The 13,676-nt window shown below is 36.5% G+C and overlaps 2 protein-coding genes across 4 annotated transcripts in view; one reads left to right on the top strand and one right to left on the bottom strand.

Annotated features, from left to right (window-relative positions):
- SYN2 (synapsin II) overlaps nucleotides 1-13,676 on the bottom strand; it is a 148,771-nt gene that overhangs the window by 3,975 nt on the left and 131,120 nt on the right. For both annotated transcript variants that reach the window (XM_031609057.2, XM_090148074.1), the window contains one exon: nucleotides 3,463-3,523. In XM_031609057.2, coding sequence (XP_031464917.2) covers nucleotides 3,463-3,523 — 61 coding nt within the window. The remainder of the gene's footprint in view (nucleotides 1-3,462; nucleotides 3,524-13,676) is intronic.
- The window catches only part of TIMP4 (TIMP metallopeptidase inhibitor 4), a 112,946-nt gene that overhangs the window by 32,880 nt on the left and 66,390 nt on the right, over nucleotides 1-13,676 (top strand). The window lies entirely within an intron of this gene.

Below are 13,676 nucleotides of genomic sequence, written 5' to 3'. Positions count from 1 at the left end.
AACCCCACTGCCTTCAAATTAGTGGAGTTACAGCCACTATAATTTTGGCCCAGCTAAAGAAGAGGCTGTGAGAGAATTGCATATACCAACAGAATCTAGTTCTGCAATACAGCTCCTATTTTCTGTGTAGTTATTACAATTTTATTCCTCCAAAGCACAGAAGTTATTTTTGTAATAGTCCTCTTAAGTTCATTCTTATAGCAACAAAACTAATTTAAAATTGTTCGATAACTTAACTCCTTATTGAAATACATGAAGAGCATTACAAGAAAGGAAAGAAAATCATTACTGATTTTTTACCAAGGACATCTTCCCACTGAGCAGGAATTATGCTGAAAAAATACTGTAGCAAGTGTGAAATTACCACTTGTGGTACAGAGCTAAGTTGTGAAATCTGTGGCTGAAAGATGCTACATCATCAGTGAGGGCTTTTCTTTTTACTGCTTTCTGTCTGAAATAGTGCTGTGTCAGATATCAGTGGTTGCGCTGCTTTTATCTCACATGAGACGTCTGAATGTGGTTTTCTTGGCTGACAGTTGTCAGAAAAATCTTTATTCTTGCACATGACTAAGCACGTGGGATGTAAGAGTTAAGGGGAGGAAGGGACAGCATGAAATTTTGAGAGACTAGTTTGTATAATGCTTCAGTCAGGGAAAAAGCTTTGCTGAACGGTAAATATTATACAGTGTTCTCAATATTTGGGAATTTTTACTCTTACACATATATTAAGTGCAAGTAGTAGACTTCACCTACTTGAGTCTCTATGGAGAAAATCTTCATATCTGGAAATAATGTTGCAATTCATGATTAAAAAAAAGAAATTGCTATTATAGATAGTTTTCCACTTACTATATGAGATTCCAGTAATCTCATTCCAGTGTATGTGTCTGAGAACAGCACGTACTAATGCTTCAAGAAGTCTTAGTACAGTTATAGCAGTGTTTTGTGGTGTAGAAAGATAAATAGCACGTACTGTATGTTAAGGAATGTGCCTTCATCGTGTATTAATTTTAACCACTTTTGTAGGAAATATTTGAAGGTGATAACATGGTCTTGCAACATCTTAATAAGGATCATTTTCTTATTAGTCTCCTTTCACTCAATATTGAAAAACAGAAAGGTTTCTTTCCCCCACTTGTATATACAGGCTTGAATGCCAGAAACTTTACACTGAAGACAGATATAACTTTCTTTTATTGCACATTAAGCTGTACAAGATATTTCACATAAAAGATATACTGCTGTCACACTTCCAGCATTTGCTCACTTTCTTGCAGCTGGGTTGTACAAAAGGCAACAATCATGAAAGAAATTTTTACCAAAAATAACAAAACTGAACATTAAGCCTACACTGTAAAACATCTGTTCCCTGTTACCACAATATTGCACCTAAGCATGCTTACATGCAGAGAGACATTTTGGCTTGCTTCTTGTCTGTAGTATGTAGCAGTAGTGTGTGCCCTTGTAAATCCTTTACAGTCAAAAAGCTGAAATCCTCTCTGAAACACTCATCTCTTCTTTGCACACACAGCTCACAAATGTCGTGTGAAAAGCACTTGTGAATACTTGTACTACTACATGCAAAAAAATACCAGCTGCTTTAAATAAAATCAATCATCAGATTCATTTCTTCACCCCAGGGCAGTATAGTTTATTCACTTTTATGGTGTCTGGAGGTAAGGATTTGTGAACCTGACTCTATGTGGAATTTTCTTAATATAGAACAGAATAGTCAATGCCATCATGGGAATGATCACTGACCCAGACAAATGCTGATCACTAAAGCAAAATATTCATGTAAATTACCGATAGGTAGTAAACAGTAGCACTTACTACACACACTGAAATAGCTAATAATGCATACCTTAGTTCTCATCTTACCAGACAGACTGTACAAAGGAAAGAAATGCTAAGAATGATGATTTTCACTGATAATTTTTTTCCCAGTGTTTGCAGGAAAAACAGAAGAACATAAAGCTGTTTTCCCTTTAAACAGAATTGTTCACACTAAACTAATGGCTGCTCATCTTTGTACGTCTTCTAATTTCAAATTAGAGCTCCGTGGCTCACTCACAACAAAGTTTTATGGTATGCTAGCATTGTGCAGCTTCTGACTCTTGGCTAGAGTTCTCACAGCAGATTAACTGCCCACTTGTATATTTCTTGTAATACTACACTATAAATGGGTTTGAAAAAATCATAAATAATTTACCTACAGAAAATCTAACACTTTTAGGCATCTCAAGTCTTGTTGCACATTTGATTTTAAGCAATTGTTTTAAACCCTGTTGACGTGGATAACACTGGCACTAAATTTTCTTTGTAGCTATCTTGAGATTTCTAGGTTTAAAGTTATAGACCTGAGTTGGTGAAGAAAACCACCAATATTTTTGTCTTGCAAGATCTCTGGCTGGTTAAAGATACTTTGGTCTACTATATCCATACATCTCAGTTTTAGGAAAAAAATGAGCTCTTACAGGAAGTTTAACAGTCCTTGAGGTACTTCTCACCAAATAACCTGGGATTTAACTCTTAGGTGAGCATAAGATTTTTAAAATATTTGCATTAGTTTTTTACTTAAAAATCTCCATAGATATTACTAATTCAGAACTACAACGAAAGGTACTACTTAACTGAAATAAGATACATTAAATACTCACACTTTCACTGAGATATTGCACATAGGTGGCCCATTTACATAGCTTTGTAGCTAATAATTTAATGCAGAATTACTAAAAATATGAATACCAGTATGTAAAATAGAAGATATTTTAAATATTCCTTGGGAAGAACTGTATCGCACTTATCGAGTCTCTGAAATATTAGACTTCCACTTGCATATAAGTAAAACTCAAATGTTAACAAACTTTATAAAATCATAAATAAAAAGCCTCACTAGCAAATTCTAACCTAGGCTGTAAAAAATATTTCTGGATCACCAACCTATTAGTCATGCACACACGCACGCACACGCACACACAAAGGCGATGAGCATAGTGTGCACACACTCACAGAGTAAGCAAAGTATTTAGATTTGAACCTTGGTGGTATTTCACTGACAGATATATAATACTTAAGAAATACTGTCTAACCATCCATACAGTTGCACTGGGCTCTAAAGAGGCACATTCTTTGTACACTGTTGACAACAGCCCTGAAATCACAAGTTTTACAGAGAAAGGTAGGTAAGCGTTACACGCACAGACATGAACAAGTAAACAACCAGACGGTATAGTTGACACTGCATAGAAAAAACACAGTCCAGGTCAGCACTGAACAATGCGAAATTGAACAAAACTGGTATGTTTGCTTTAAAGATTGTGTTTTTGTTTCTTTTTTTTTTTTTTTTTTAATTTTCATTTTTGTTTTAACTCTTGCTTTTAGTCTCAATTATCTAAGTAGCCTGGACTTGTTTTGGTCCTACTGCAACGCCATTACAGTCGAGAATGTACTGTAAACAACCTTGAGGTGGTGGTCGCTGAGGTGGGATTTTGTTTGGCTCTGGCTCCTTTAGTGATCCACTCTGGAAAACATATTTGAAAACAGAAGAGAAGAAAATTAGAGTAGCATAGTTCCGGTTTTCCACTAATTTGCCTTTACTTTCATTTGAAATCTCTTTATTGGCTGGGGGCTGAACATACAATTTTAATTTATTCCAGAAAACATTCTCAACTTTATTTGGTGCTTGCCATGACAGAAATCCTAGACTATTCCAAAACTGATTTAAAAAAACACAAAACCAAACAACAACTTGTTTTCCCCTTGCAGCATGTGACCAAGACGTAAGTAGTGCCTTCTCAAACCTTACCGCTTTTTGCGTATGGTCTTCCTTCTTCAGCTCCCAGCACCTTGAACCACTTTTCTGTATCTCATCACTTCTGCAGTCTTTTTTAGAGTATACTGAATAGAACTTCAACAGACACCTTTGTGTGATTCAAGAAATAATGTATTTTTATAACATTTGTTTCTGGAAGCAGTAGCACAGCAGTGGTAGTTTCACTTTGATTCTCTGACTGTAAATGGGAAGAGAGATGTACTACTCTAGGTTAACTAGTTTGCTAAGCAAAATGCAAGAAGGAAGCAAAAACCACAAACAAATAGTGAAAATAATTAAAATTATTTCATGCTACTCCATCTGACATGTTATTAGAAACACATGTAATACTTAAATTTTCAAGACAGTAGATTTATTCAGCAGTATCATTTTTGAATGTATACTTGTCCAGAGGAAAAGATGGGCCTGAACCAAAATCTTGGAGCAGAAAAGCCTTTGGGAATGTTAGCACTTGAATCCAAGCTTCGTTTTGGACTCATTTCTTATATTTAAAAAAATGAAATATGTCAAATAATTGGACACAATATCTTGGTCGGGATGTTTGTTTGTTTGTTTTTTAGGATTCAGAAACTAAACTGCCATCTGTCATGAGGAAAAAACCAGGATATCTTAAGTAGTAAATGTAAAATTAATATAACTTTTTCTGCAAAACTTTTTTTTTTTTTCTGACAGTTTTGTATTTGATCTCAGAACTGCAGAAATAAATATTACTCAAGTGATCCAAATTCCAGCACAGCAATCTAGATATTGTCCTTCCTAAATGCTACAAGACCATGACACTCTTGTATGCAGCTTTGTTTGCTTTAGCTACATAAGTGAAAGGACATAAGACAGGTCCAAAACTAAGTTTTGTGAGTTACCAACCTTCAGAAGACCAACTGAGGTGTAAAAATGACACACACAAAATGAATGAGGCAAAATCTGATCCCGTGTTAACTGATCCAGTTGGATAGCTCTCAGTAAACATCACTGTAAGGATGAGGATACACTGCTGCCAGATAATTTTAAAATGCTTTCATGTGACTTAAAGTCTTCCCTGTTTTATTTCTCTTTTTCTTCTGGCCTTCTGAACCACACATAAAAGTTGAATTTCTATCCTATTCCTGTTTCAATGACGCATTAAGCATTTGTGGTATCCACTTTATATAATTTTCAGCACAGGAGCTTGCTGAAAAAATACGTATATACATCAGTAACTCCTTGGATACCGGGGAAATTAGCACAGAGAATGGAAACCTTGAAAAGCTGCCCTAGAGCAGCTAACTCCTTTCATATTCTACTACCATTGTTCTGATGCACCTGGCACCTTCCTCTGCACGCCCAGAGGGCATTTGGGTGTTCTGCATTACAGAGAGCTTCTGTTTCCTTTGGTGTTGAAGTATGACACGTGGAGTGTGCCCTTAAAGGGAAAGTGGGAGTACTTGGCTTTAAGGACTTTCAAAAGCATTCTGGAGGACTGAACTGACCACATGACTTAGTTAAAAAGCACGCATAGCGTTCAGTAAAGAATATTACTACTACTAGCATGTGATAGACTGACTAGTCCTGCAAAAGGCCATAAAATACACTGAGGAGCTCTGTGCAGTGACACAGACCAGAGAGAATATGCACGTTGCTGTTTTTCTACTGAAAGATTACATAGGGAAAACTCATATTTTATTTAGAAACTGAAAATAAGCTGACGCTTTAAGTTCACATCACTTAAATATTAAAACAACATCTGTAGGGCCCCCGTTTCCTCTGTGCCTTGAGGCTGAAGCAAGTCTGCCATTTGTTCTTGCACTGAAATGGTCTCAGGTTTTATTGCACACACTATTTAACTGACTTGACAACATCAGTACTTATGCAATCCACATATCTTTCTATCTCACCAAGAAATTATTTTATCCTAAATTAGGCTTTCAATAAACCTTATAGAAGCTTGCTAATCCTCACCTCAACTGTTCTGGAAGTTTAAAGCCTTTGTGCATTTTCTGTTGGAGATGTATTTTCCCCACTCCAGTCATTGACTGCAGCTGTCTTGATTTTACCACCCACACATCCTTTTTTCACCAGATATCACCTGGTGCTTCCAGGAACCTCACCCACACTCCAGGCCAATCACACAGGTATATTACTTTTGCTAATTAGCCAACCCACCCAGGCTGACCCAAAAAGACTAATTAGCACTACATTCCTATTTGAGAAATCTTACTCATGGTTTTTCAATGGTCTGTAGTAATCCAGTCTTTTTCAAGAGGTTTTTTTTTTCCTTTTTTTTTTTTCTTTCCCCCAGACAGTCAGAAGCCTTGGTACTTGATATTAAACACAGGCTTTGAACCACTCTTGTTTGCTGTCCTGAGCCAAGGTCTTTAATAAAATCCAGGCTTCTTCTAAAACACCACTTGTTGGCAAATTGACTGCAGTCTGTTACTGCTCACCTCTCCAACGTGGTGTGCCAATGTAATTGTAAGAGCTGCTAACTCCATATAGGCGGCACAGCCTCTCTGAACAGAGATGCTGGACTAGACCTGTCCTGCAGATGTTTTCACCCCTCCTGTTCTTTTTTTCTTTTTTTTTTTCCTTTGTTGCCCAGCCTAGATGATCACCCTCCTACCTGTTTCTTTCAGCACAAACATGTTTTCATGCACTGCAGTTCTCATCTACAAACGTGCTGACTGCTTAATTCAAACACTACAAGAATCAAGGATTAGAATGTGGACCATATAATGGAAAATGGCCCTGAACAGATTCTTATTTGTACGCTCAAGGCTTGCCAGTTAGTAGTACTGTACTGTACAGCAATTAGTAGTGCAGTGATGGGAAATGACAGCATTCAGTGTGGAATTTTAAACCATACTGAATGGTTGATACTAAGTGAGTTGTGGTAAATGCTCTGGAAGAAGCCCTTGTTGCTTTCATTTCAGGAATGCAGCTTTTATATCACATCAGAATTCCCAAAAGAGAGGATTGCTGATATTGATAGTAACGTTCTCTGGTGATGGTTAGAGAATCTCTCCTGTTCAAAGGGAATTTATTGTTTACATAACTATTAGAAAAAATACAACTCTACTTGTGGAAGCAAGAAGTCCCATGAATACTTCAGGAATGCAATAGTGACTTCTCAGATCTGAGTATAAAAATCAATGCTTTGGTTAAGTTCATTACAGCTAGAGCAGAAACCCAGCTACTTGTCTAAAATATAAGTGCCCATGGATGTCTCTGTAGCACTTCCTTCTTTTCCATATTCACCTGAAACAATCTCCTTAGAATTCTTTAGGTAAAGCTGGAGTAAAACAGGGTTCTTAAAGCATGCTGTATTATAACTTGATCGGTCATACTACTTATTTTTCTATCTGTTTATGTAAATGCAGATTAGATTCATATATATTTGAATTTTGAATAATCAGAGGAATGCTGAAAAGGGTGGAAGCAAAAGCAGCAACTTGGCAGGAAAATAGCCCCTAGGCAAGAGAGATGCTAAACTGAGTCCCAACTAAAACTGATATTGATTTGGCTGTGTATGAAGCTTTTGTGAACCAGAGTTGGAGCATGCATTGTTGTTTTTGGGTTTCATTTGGTTTTCTTTGTAATGCAATGATAGAAGCTTTTCACAGGTATTTCAATATTTGAAAAGAAAGCCATATTTTTCAGATCAAGAAATAGTAGGATCAATTGAGAATTGCCAAGTATAAGCTGAGATTGATTGCCTAAAGGAAACAAGAATAAATAGTAAAACAGTTAAGTTAACAGAAGGATTAAGAAGAAATGTGATTGCAAAGCAGAGAGGTAATTTAGATTATTTAAGTATGATGTCAGTAGTAAATGACTGCATGAAAAGTCTCATAGATACAAATATTTAGTCCTTACAACAGAGGAACATCACTGCTGGTAAAGAAAGATGAATATAAGCTGATCAGATGCAGAAAAGCACTGTTAAACTGACCAGGCAGATGGAAGAGTCTATACCTACAGCATGTGGAAGAAGTCAGCTAGCTTAGGTTAGCCAAAGAGGCTTGAAGGCAGTACAGTTCTTTTTACAATGTTGTAATGGTAAAGCACTAGATAGGGAACAAGCTAGACTAAAGGATAATGTGAACCAAGAAGAAATGGGCATTATGAGCTGAATAAAACTGGGTTGTAAATAAGCACATACTGTATTACTTAGCAAAGCATTGAGATCTTGAATTGACTTAGTAATATGGAGAATCCAAAAATAAGAAACTCCTTAGCATCTTATTGTTTACTGTTTTATACCTTCAGTGTGCAGTGAGTATGGTAAGGGTACTCACCAGTTGCTGGAGCAGACGTTACTCTCTACAGGATGAACATGATATAAGTGACTCATAAATGCTTCCTTGGTAGTAGGGCTTAACATGACAACAAAGTTTTTGCTATTTATTTCTTGTGGACTGAGACAGGCAATGAAATAGGCCTGATTCTAATTGTAAGACAGGTGTGGTAAGGCACACATCAGAAAGAAGCCACTTTTACCATCTAGTGTAAAAGAGGCCAGTGAAAGGAGAACCCACTCCCACATTTTACAGTTGTTTGGAGTTTCAGTGTTCAGCCTTGCTCCAAAGATGTTCTCAGCAAAACTGATGCCAGCACAAGATCTGTTCATGTTGAAGTTGTGATAAAGAATTAAAAAATTTAGACCAGCTTTTGTTGTTGCTCAGCCAGCTTTCCAAATTATCAATGCAAAACCTGTAAAATCTTCCTCTGAACGAGAAGGGAAATGACTGCTAAGAGGAGAAAACAAGCTATGCAGCTTAATTTTTACTTGGAACAGTATTTACATCATGCACTGAAAAAGTTTTGGTTTTAAACATCAAAAAGTACTATAGCTTATGTTTTGTATACAAAGTGCTTTCCATTGTTAAATAACTAATTTCTTCCTAGAGAAGAGTTTTCTTCCTGAATATTTTTACACACACTCTGAAAAATGAATATCCTAGTGGAGATTCACTGCTATTTAATGGCACACTTCAATATTTTCTCTTAGACAATGAAACAGGTGAAACATCACATTGCCTATGTCAGATCTATGTTCTATTATTTTGCTGAAAAAAAGAAATATCCCACTCACTACCACAAAACATGACATTTCTATACAAAATGCAGGATGTCGACTTATCAGAAAAAAGTGTTTCTTAACAAGTAGCAGCACTTGCTGAAGTTAACTGGTCCCATTCCAGAGGCAGATGGTAATTCTAATGGACAAGGATGCAATCTGATTTTATTGCAGTTCTTGCTTAATGAAGCCAGATTTCAACTTCAGTTTTTGAAAAGGGAACATTAAAAGTATGCTGTTGCAAAGCAGCTGTCAGGCAGTTCTTCCCAGTAAAAAATTGCTCCCCACAGACAAGGAAGGAATGTGGACTATGTGATAGGAGAGAGCTCCCTGTGTGCTAAAGCAGCTGGAACTGAAATGTAATGAGTTTGCATATTTATACCACAGAACGAGAGCTGTAAGATAGATGGACAGGAAAATGAAAGTGGTACAGCATATCTAGAAGACTATCTAGTTATTGGAAAGTTAATCTTCCTTAAATGTTTCTCAGTGTACATAGATACCTCTAGCTTAGAGCTTGATAGTGTCAAAATCCTGTGCTCTTATTTGAAACTGTAAGGAATGTTTTAACCTTGGGACCCAGGGATGTTGGCTGATGCTATGCTCCTCTGGTCTTCTTGATATGGGATGACAAGTGATCCTTTCAAGAACAGGAAGGGTTAAAACCGGGAGTCGCAGTGATTCATCATTACTGGATCCATTCAGAATTGGAATCTGTGCTTTGAAACAGAAGGTCTGAAAAAAGATGGAGCTAACTCAAGTCTGGTCTTAAAATGAGTAGTTTGTCAGAATATTGTTGTATCAGTGTTACAGAATGGTGGAAAAGGCTTGGGAAAGGACAAGTCGCTGAGCTAAGAGCCATTCCCCAAAGAAGACTAAAGTTCAGAACTCAAACAGAACGTAAGACCTGTCTGCCAGTGGTTGTGTGGGCTTCTTTCCTTTGTCTGATACAGCACAAGCACACAGCCACATGTAGGCATCGCTGGTGACTTGTTGGAATCTGAGAACCTGCTTGAGTCTCTTATAAGTTAGGAGATTCTGGAGAACAATCTTTGAACAGGTGAAAAGAAGCTTGAACTGCTGGCAGCTAGGCAGATGGAGCACTGATCCACCACTAGATGAGTGGTAGAGGAACAATCAGGGAGGTTGCTCGTTTTTTCCCAATTGATCATTCAAGAATATTTGAAAATGAGTTGCACTGTTTGGGATTTTTCTGTAATTTCTCTTGGTAGTTATCCTTGTTCAAAAACTGTAATGCTTATTTAGAATGTGGTCCCTATTCAAAATAAACTATGGTGATGACTACTGGGGAGATAGACAGAATCCTTGTAAGTTAAACATGGAATAAAGCCAAATGGGCCTAACAGGTTATAACTTAAAATTCAGAGAAATCATATTTAAAAAGTGCCGACAGAGAATGATAACAAAAAAGTAGAAGGGAAACACCCAGCACAGCAGGGAAAGGAAAGGAGGCGAAGGAAAAACCTCCAAAAAAAGATAATTCTATTAGGTTCAGCTTAAATAAGCAAAATCAGAGAGTAGAAATAGATGAAAAATATGATAAAATAGAAAAAAACAAGAGGTTTTTATATGATAGCAATTATAGCACTAAGACCAAACAAAGAGATCTAGCTTAGACTCTGTGTTTGTATCTGTTTATGTGGCAACACTTGTGTGTTCCATAGTGATAGGATCACTGTTTTCCTTGTTTTGATTTTGAAAGACTGAGTTTTGCTACATAACAGATAGAAGACATCTTCTTGAAGTCTCCCAAAAATGTCTGTGGGACACAGAAGCTGTTTCTCACAAAAATCTACTGAGAACATATACTCTATATTGGAATGCTCATGATTACTTAGAAATTAAACATTTTTCTTTGTTCTTGAGGTTAGTCACCATGGAGTCTCAGAATTCTTGAAGATGTTAGTTTTTGCCAACGTAATGGGCAGATGGGAAGACAGATGGCCAGAAAAGTTAAGAAAAGCATTATTTTGTTGTTCAGTGTTGACCAAAAGCATTATTAATATGTTTTTAAAAGTTATTAATTAGTCGTACTTTTAATATGTTGGTTGTTTTTTGGTTTTTTGTTTTTGTTTTTGTTTTTTTCAGTTTTGTCTAGAATTTTGTTGCTTTACGTACTATAAAAATCACTAGCAGTAAGGCTATTGCCTTACCTACCTGTCCTACAAACAATAAGTTATTCTGATCATCCTGGTCCTGATGCTGGAGTCTGTCACATTGCTTTCCCTTTGTTTTTCTCTTCTACGAAATATTTTTGTGAGCAACTCTGTTATCAAGCTTTACTCAGCTTATCTGCAGGGAGATCATGCATGTATTCTTCCAGACACTCCACTGACACTAAACATCCAGTACAGTCAGAATGAAAAAGAATAATAGTAACACTAATTAAAAAAATGCACACACAAAAATCTAGAGACAAACAAACAAAAACACAACCCACAAAACCAAGGCAACATCCTGGAAACTTCTGTTTTCACTAATTTCTATCAATGTCAGTAAAAATTTTAACTAAATAATCCTAACATTCTAATATATGCCCTTTAGTGTCTTTTCTCTTATTAGTGAAGTATCCCTTTAAAAAGGGCATTATAAAGGCACACTTGTTTAGTTGTGGCACAGTAATTCAAAACAAGCTAGGAAAGATGAGCACTTACTGGTATTTTGATTTAATCATCTTCATTTAATTGATACATTTCCAGCTAGCCACCAAAACCAACCGTGTAGACATCACTAGTAGAACTGAGCAGCACATACTTACCTCCGTAGTGATTACTCCATCTACTGGTACAGGATCTTAATAAACATTTTTAAATAGGATATCTTAAATTTTACAATGAAAATATTTTTCAATGAAATCTCTGCTCAGCATCTGTATATTGTATCCTACTGCTGTCAAAGAGCCTCAGATTTGTTTTCCTGCATGAACTTCAATTTTAGTATCTCGCTCTCTGAATGTCAAGCTTAAATCAAACTATGCAATGAAATAATGTTTTAAAAAACTCAGCCAGAACTCTTATAAAGTACCCTTAATCCATCAGTTTAGTCTGTTGTGATCCCTGTCACTTCTGTAAAAGACAAAAGATCTGCCTTGAATAGATGTCAGAATGAAAGATGGACAAAATTGGTGTAGTAAAATATATGCTGTCGTTATTTATGTGTGATAATTAAACTTGGCTGCTGTAAATATAGGTGGAATGAAGTGTGCCTTCCTCATGCCTATTAACAAGAAGCACTCAGCTCTTGTTAAGTCCATTACAATTCTATTTTCTTCTGTTTTTCTTAATTCCACGCGCTAGGATCTAAAATCATTAGGATCTAAAATCATAACAACTGTTTTTCTTGTATTTGCACAAAGGTAAAATAACTAAAAGGTTAAAAAAACCCTTTGATTAAAATAATCTTCTCTTGTTCAAATATACAAAGCTGGATATTGCACGTATAAATACGTACAATTACATGTATACATTAAGTAAGCACATTCTGTATTAAAAATAATGAAATTAAATGGTGTAAATGCATTATAATAGAGTTATCAGAAATTGCAAGAGAGAGAACATTTCGCATGGGTAAAATGTACCCAACTTGTTGCTGAGGATGGTGCAGCCCCGCAGTGTGCTGCAGTGCTCTGCGGTACTGAGGGCAGCTCAGGACATCGGCTGCCACACAGCCAAGGCCGCGAGGTGTCGCTGGGACTCAAGGAAGCAGAACGCACCGCAGTGAGCAGAGCGAACCCCCGGTTTAACAAAGAACTTGTAAAAATTGTTTTAACAGTACAATTTTAAAGAATGCCTTTTCACTTACATGACCTTTGAAATGTATTTTTTAGCGTTCTGTTGTGGGTAAATGGCTCAGCAATATTTTTTCCCGTTCTTAATGAGTCTCGATGACAGATTTTCTGACTATTTGGGCATCTTGCTGCTGCCTGACTGCTCTTACCACTGAGTCCCAACAATAAGTCTATAAACATCTTAATGTAGCAAGCAGTTTGCTTCCTAAGAACTATGATTTAAAAGAACTTCTAGGCAGATGCAGAGAACAAGTAATAAAGAATAAGTAATAGGACTTTGTTTGTAGTCACTGATGGCTGTCAAAGTGTACAGAAACTTTCTGAGGTACCCACACACAATAAAAAGAACTCATTGTACCCCAGTGTAGACCACAGAAGATACTCAGTTAATAGCTACACAGACATGCTATCTGTTTATTGGCTAGGTATGCTGCTTTGTTCATACAGAGGAAGTGATGTCATAGTTTGGAAATATAAATAATTGAAGAAGCATATAGTAATATCATGGAATCTCTGTGCTGCCTTGCCATAAGCAGGGAGAAAGTCAGGCTAATCTCTTGAGTATGTTTACGATCTGAATTTCTATTGGATGCTACTCCACAAATCCATGTATGTCTCTTTTATGGACAGATGATATGGCTGCCATTTATTTCCTAATTAAATGTCTACCAAAGAAATACAGCACATATAGTTTTAGGGTTCATCACATAATTTAGCATAATTGCTTTGCCTCTTAAGGCAAGCAATTCTTACATGACTCTTGTTGTCTGTTATTATAGTTGTAATTACAACAGGGAATGATTTGCTTTGCACCAGTTCAATAGGATTTTCATATATTAGTACTCAAACGCTATGTTTACCTTCATTCATATAGAAGGCAGTCTTTCCTTTCACAAACATGTATGAAAGGTATATTCTTGCAATAAGCGATGTGGGACTTTGACAGCAAGTTCTTATAGGTGGTGCTGACTGGTGGTATG

This window comes from Phasianus colchicus, chromosome 11 (assembly GCF_987193195.1).
Source record: "Phasianus colchicus chromosome 11, bPhaCol1.hap1.1, whole genome shotgun sequence".
NCBI lineage: Eukaryota > Metazoa > Chordata > Aves > Galliformes > Phasianidae > Phasianus > Phasianus colchicus.
The sequence above is the reverse complement of the archived record's forward strand: the minus strand, read 5'-3'. Positions and strand labels throughout refer to the sequence as shown.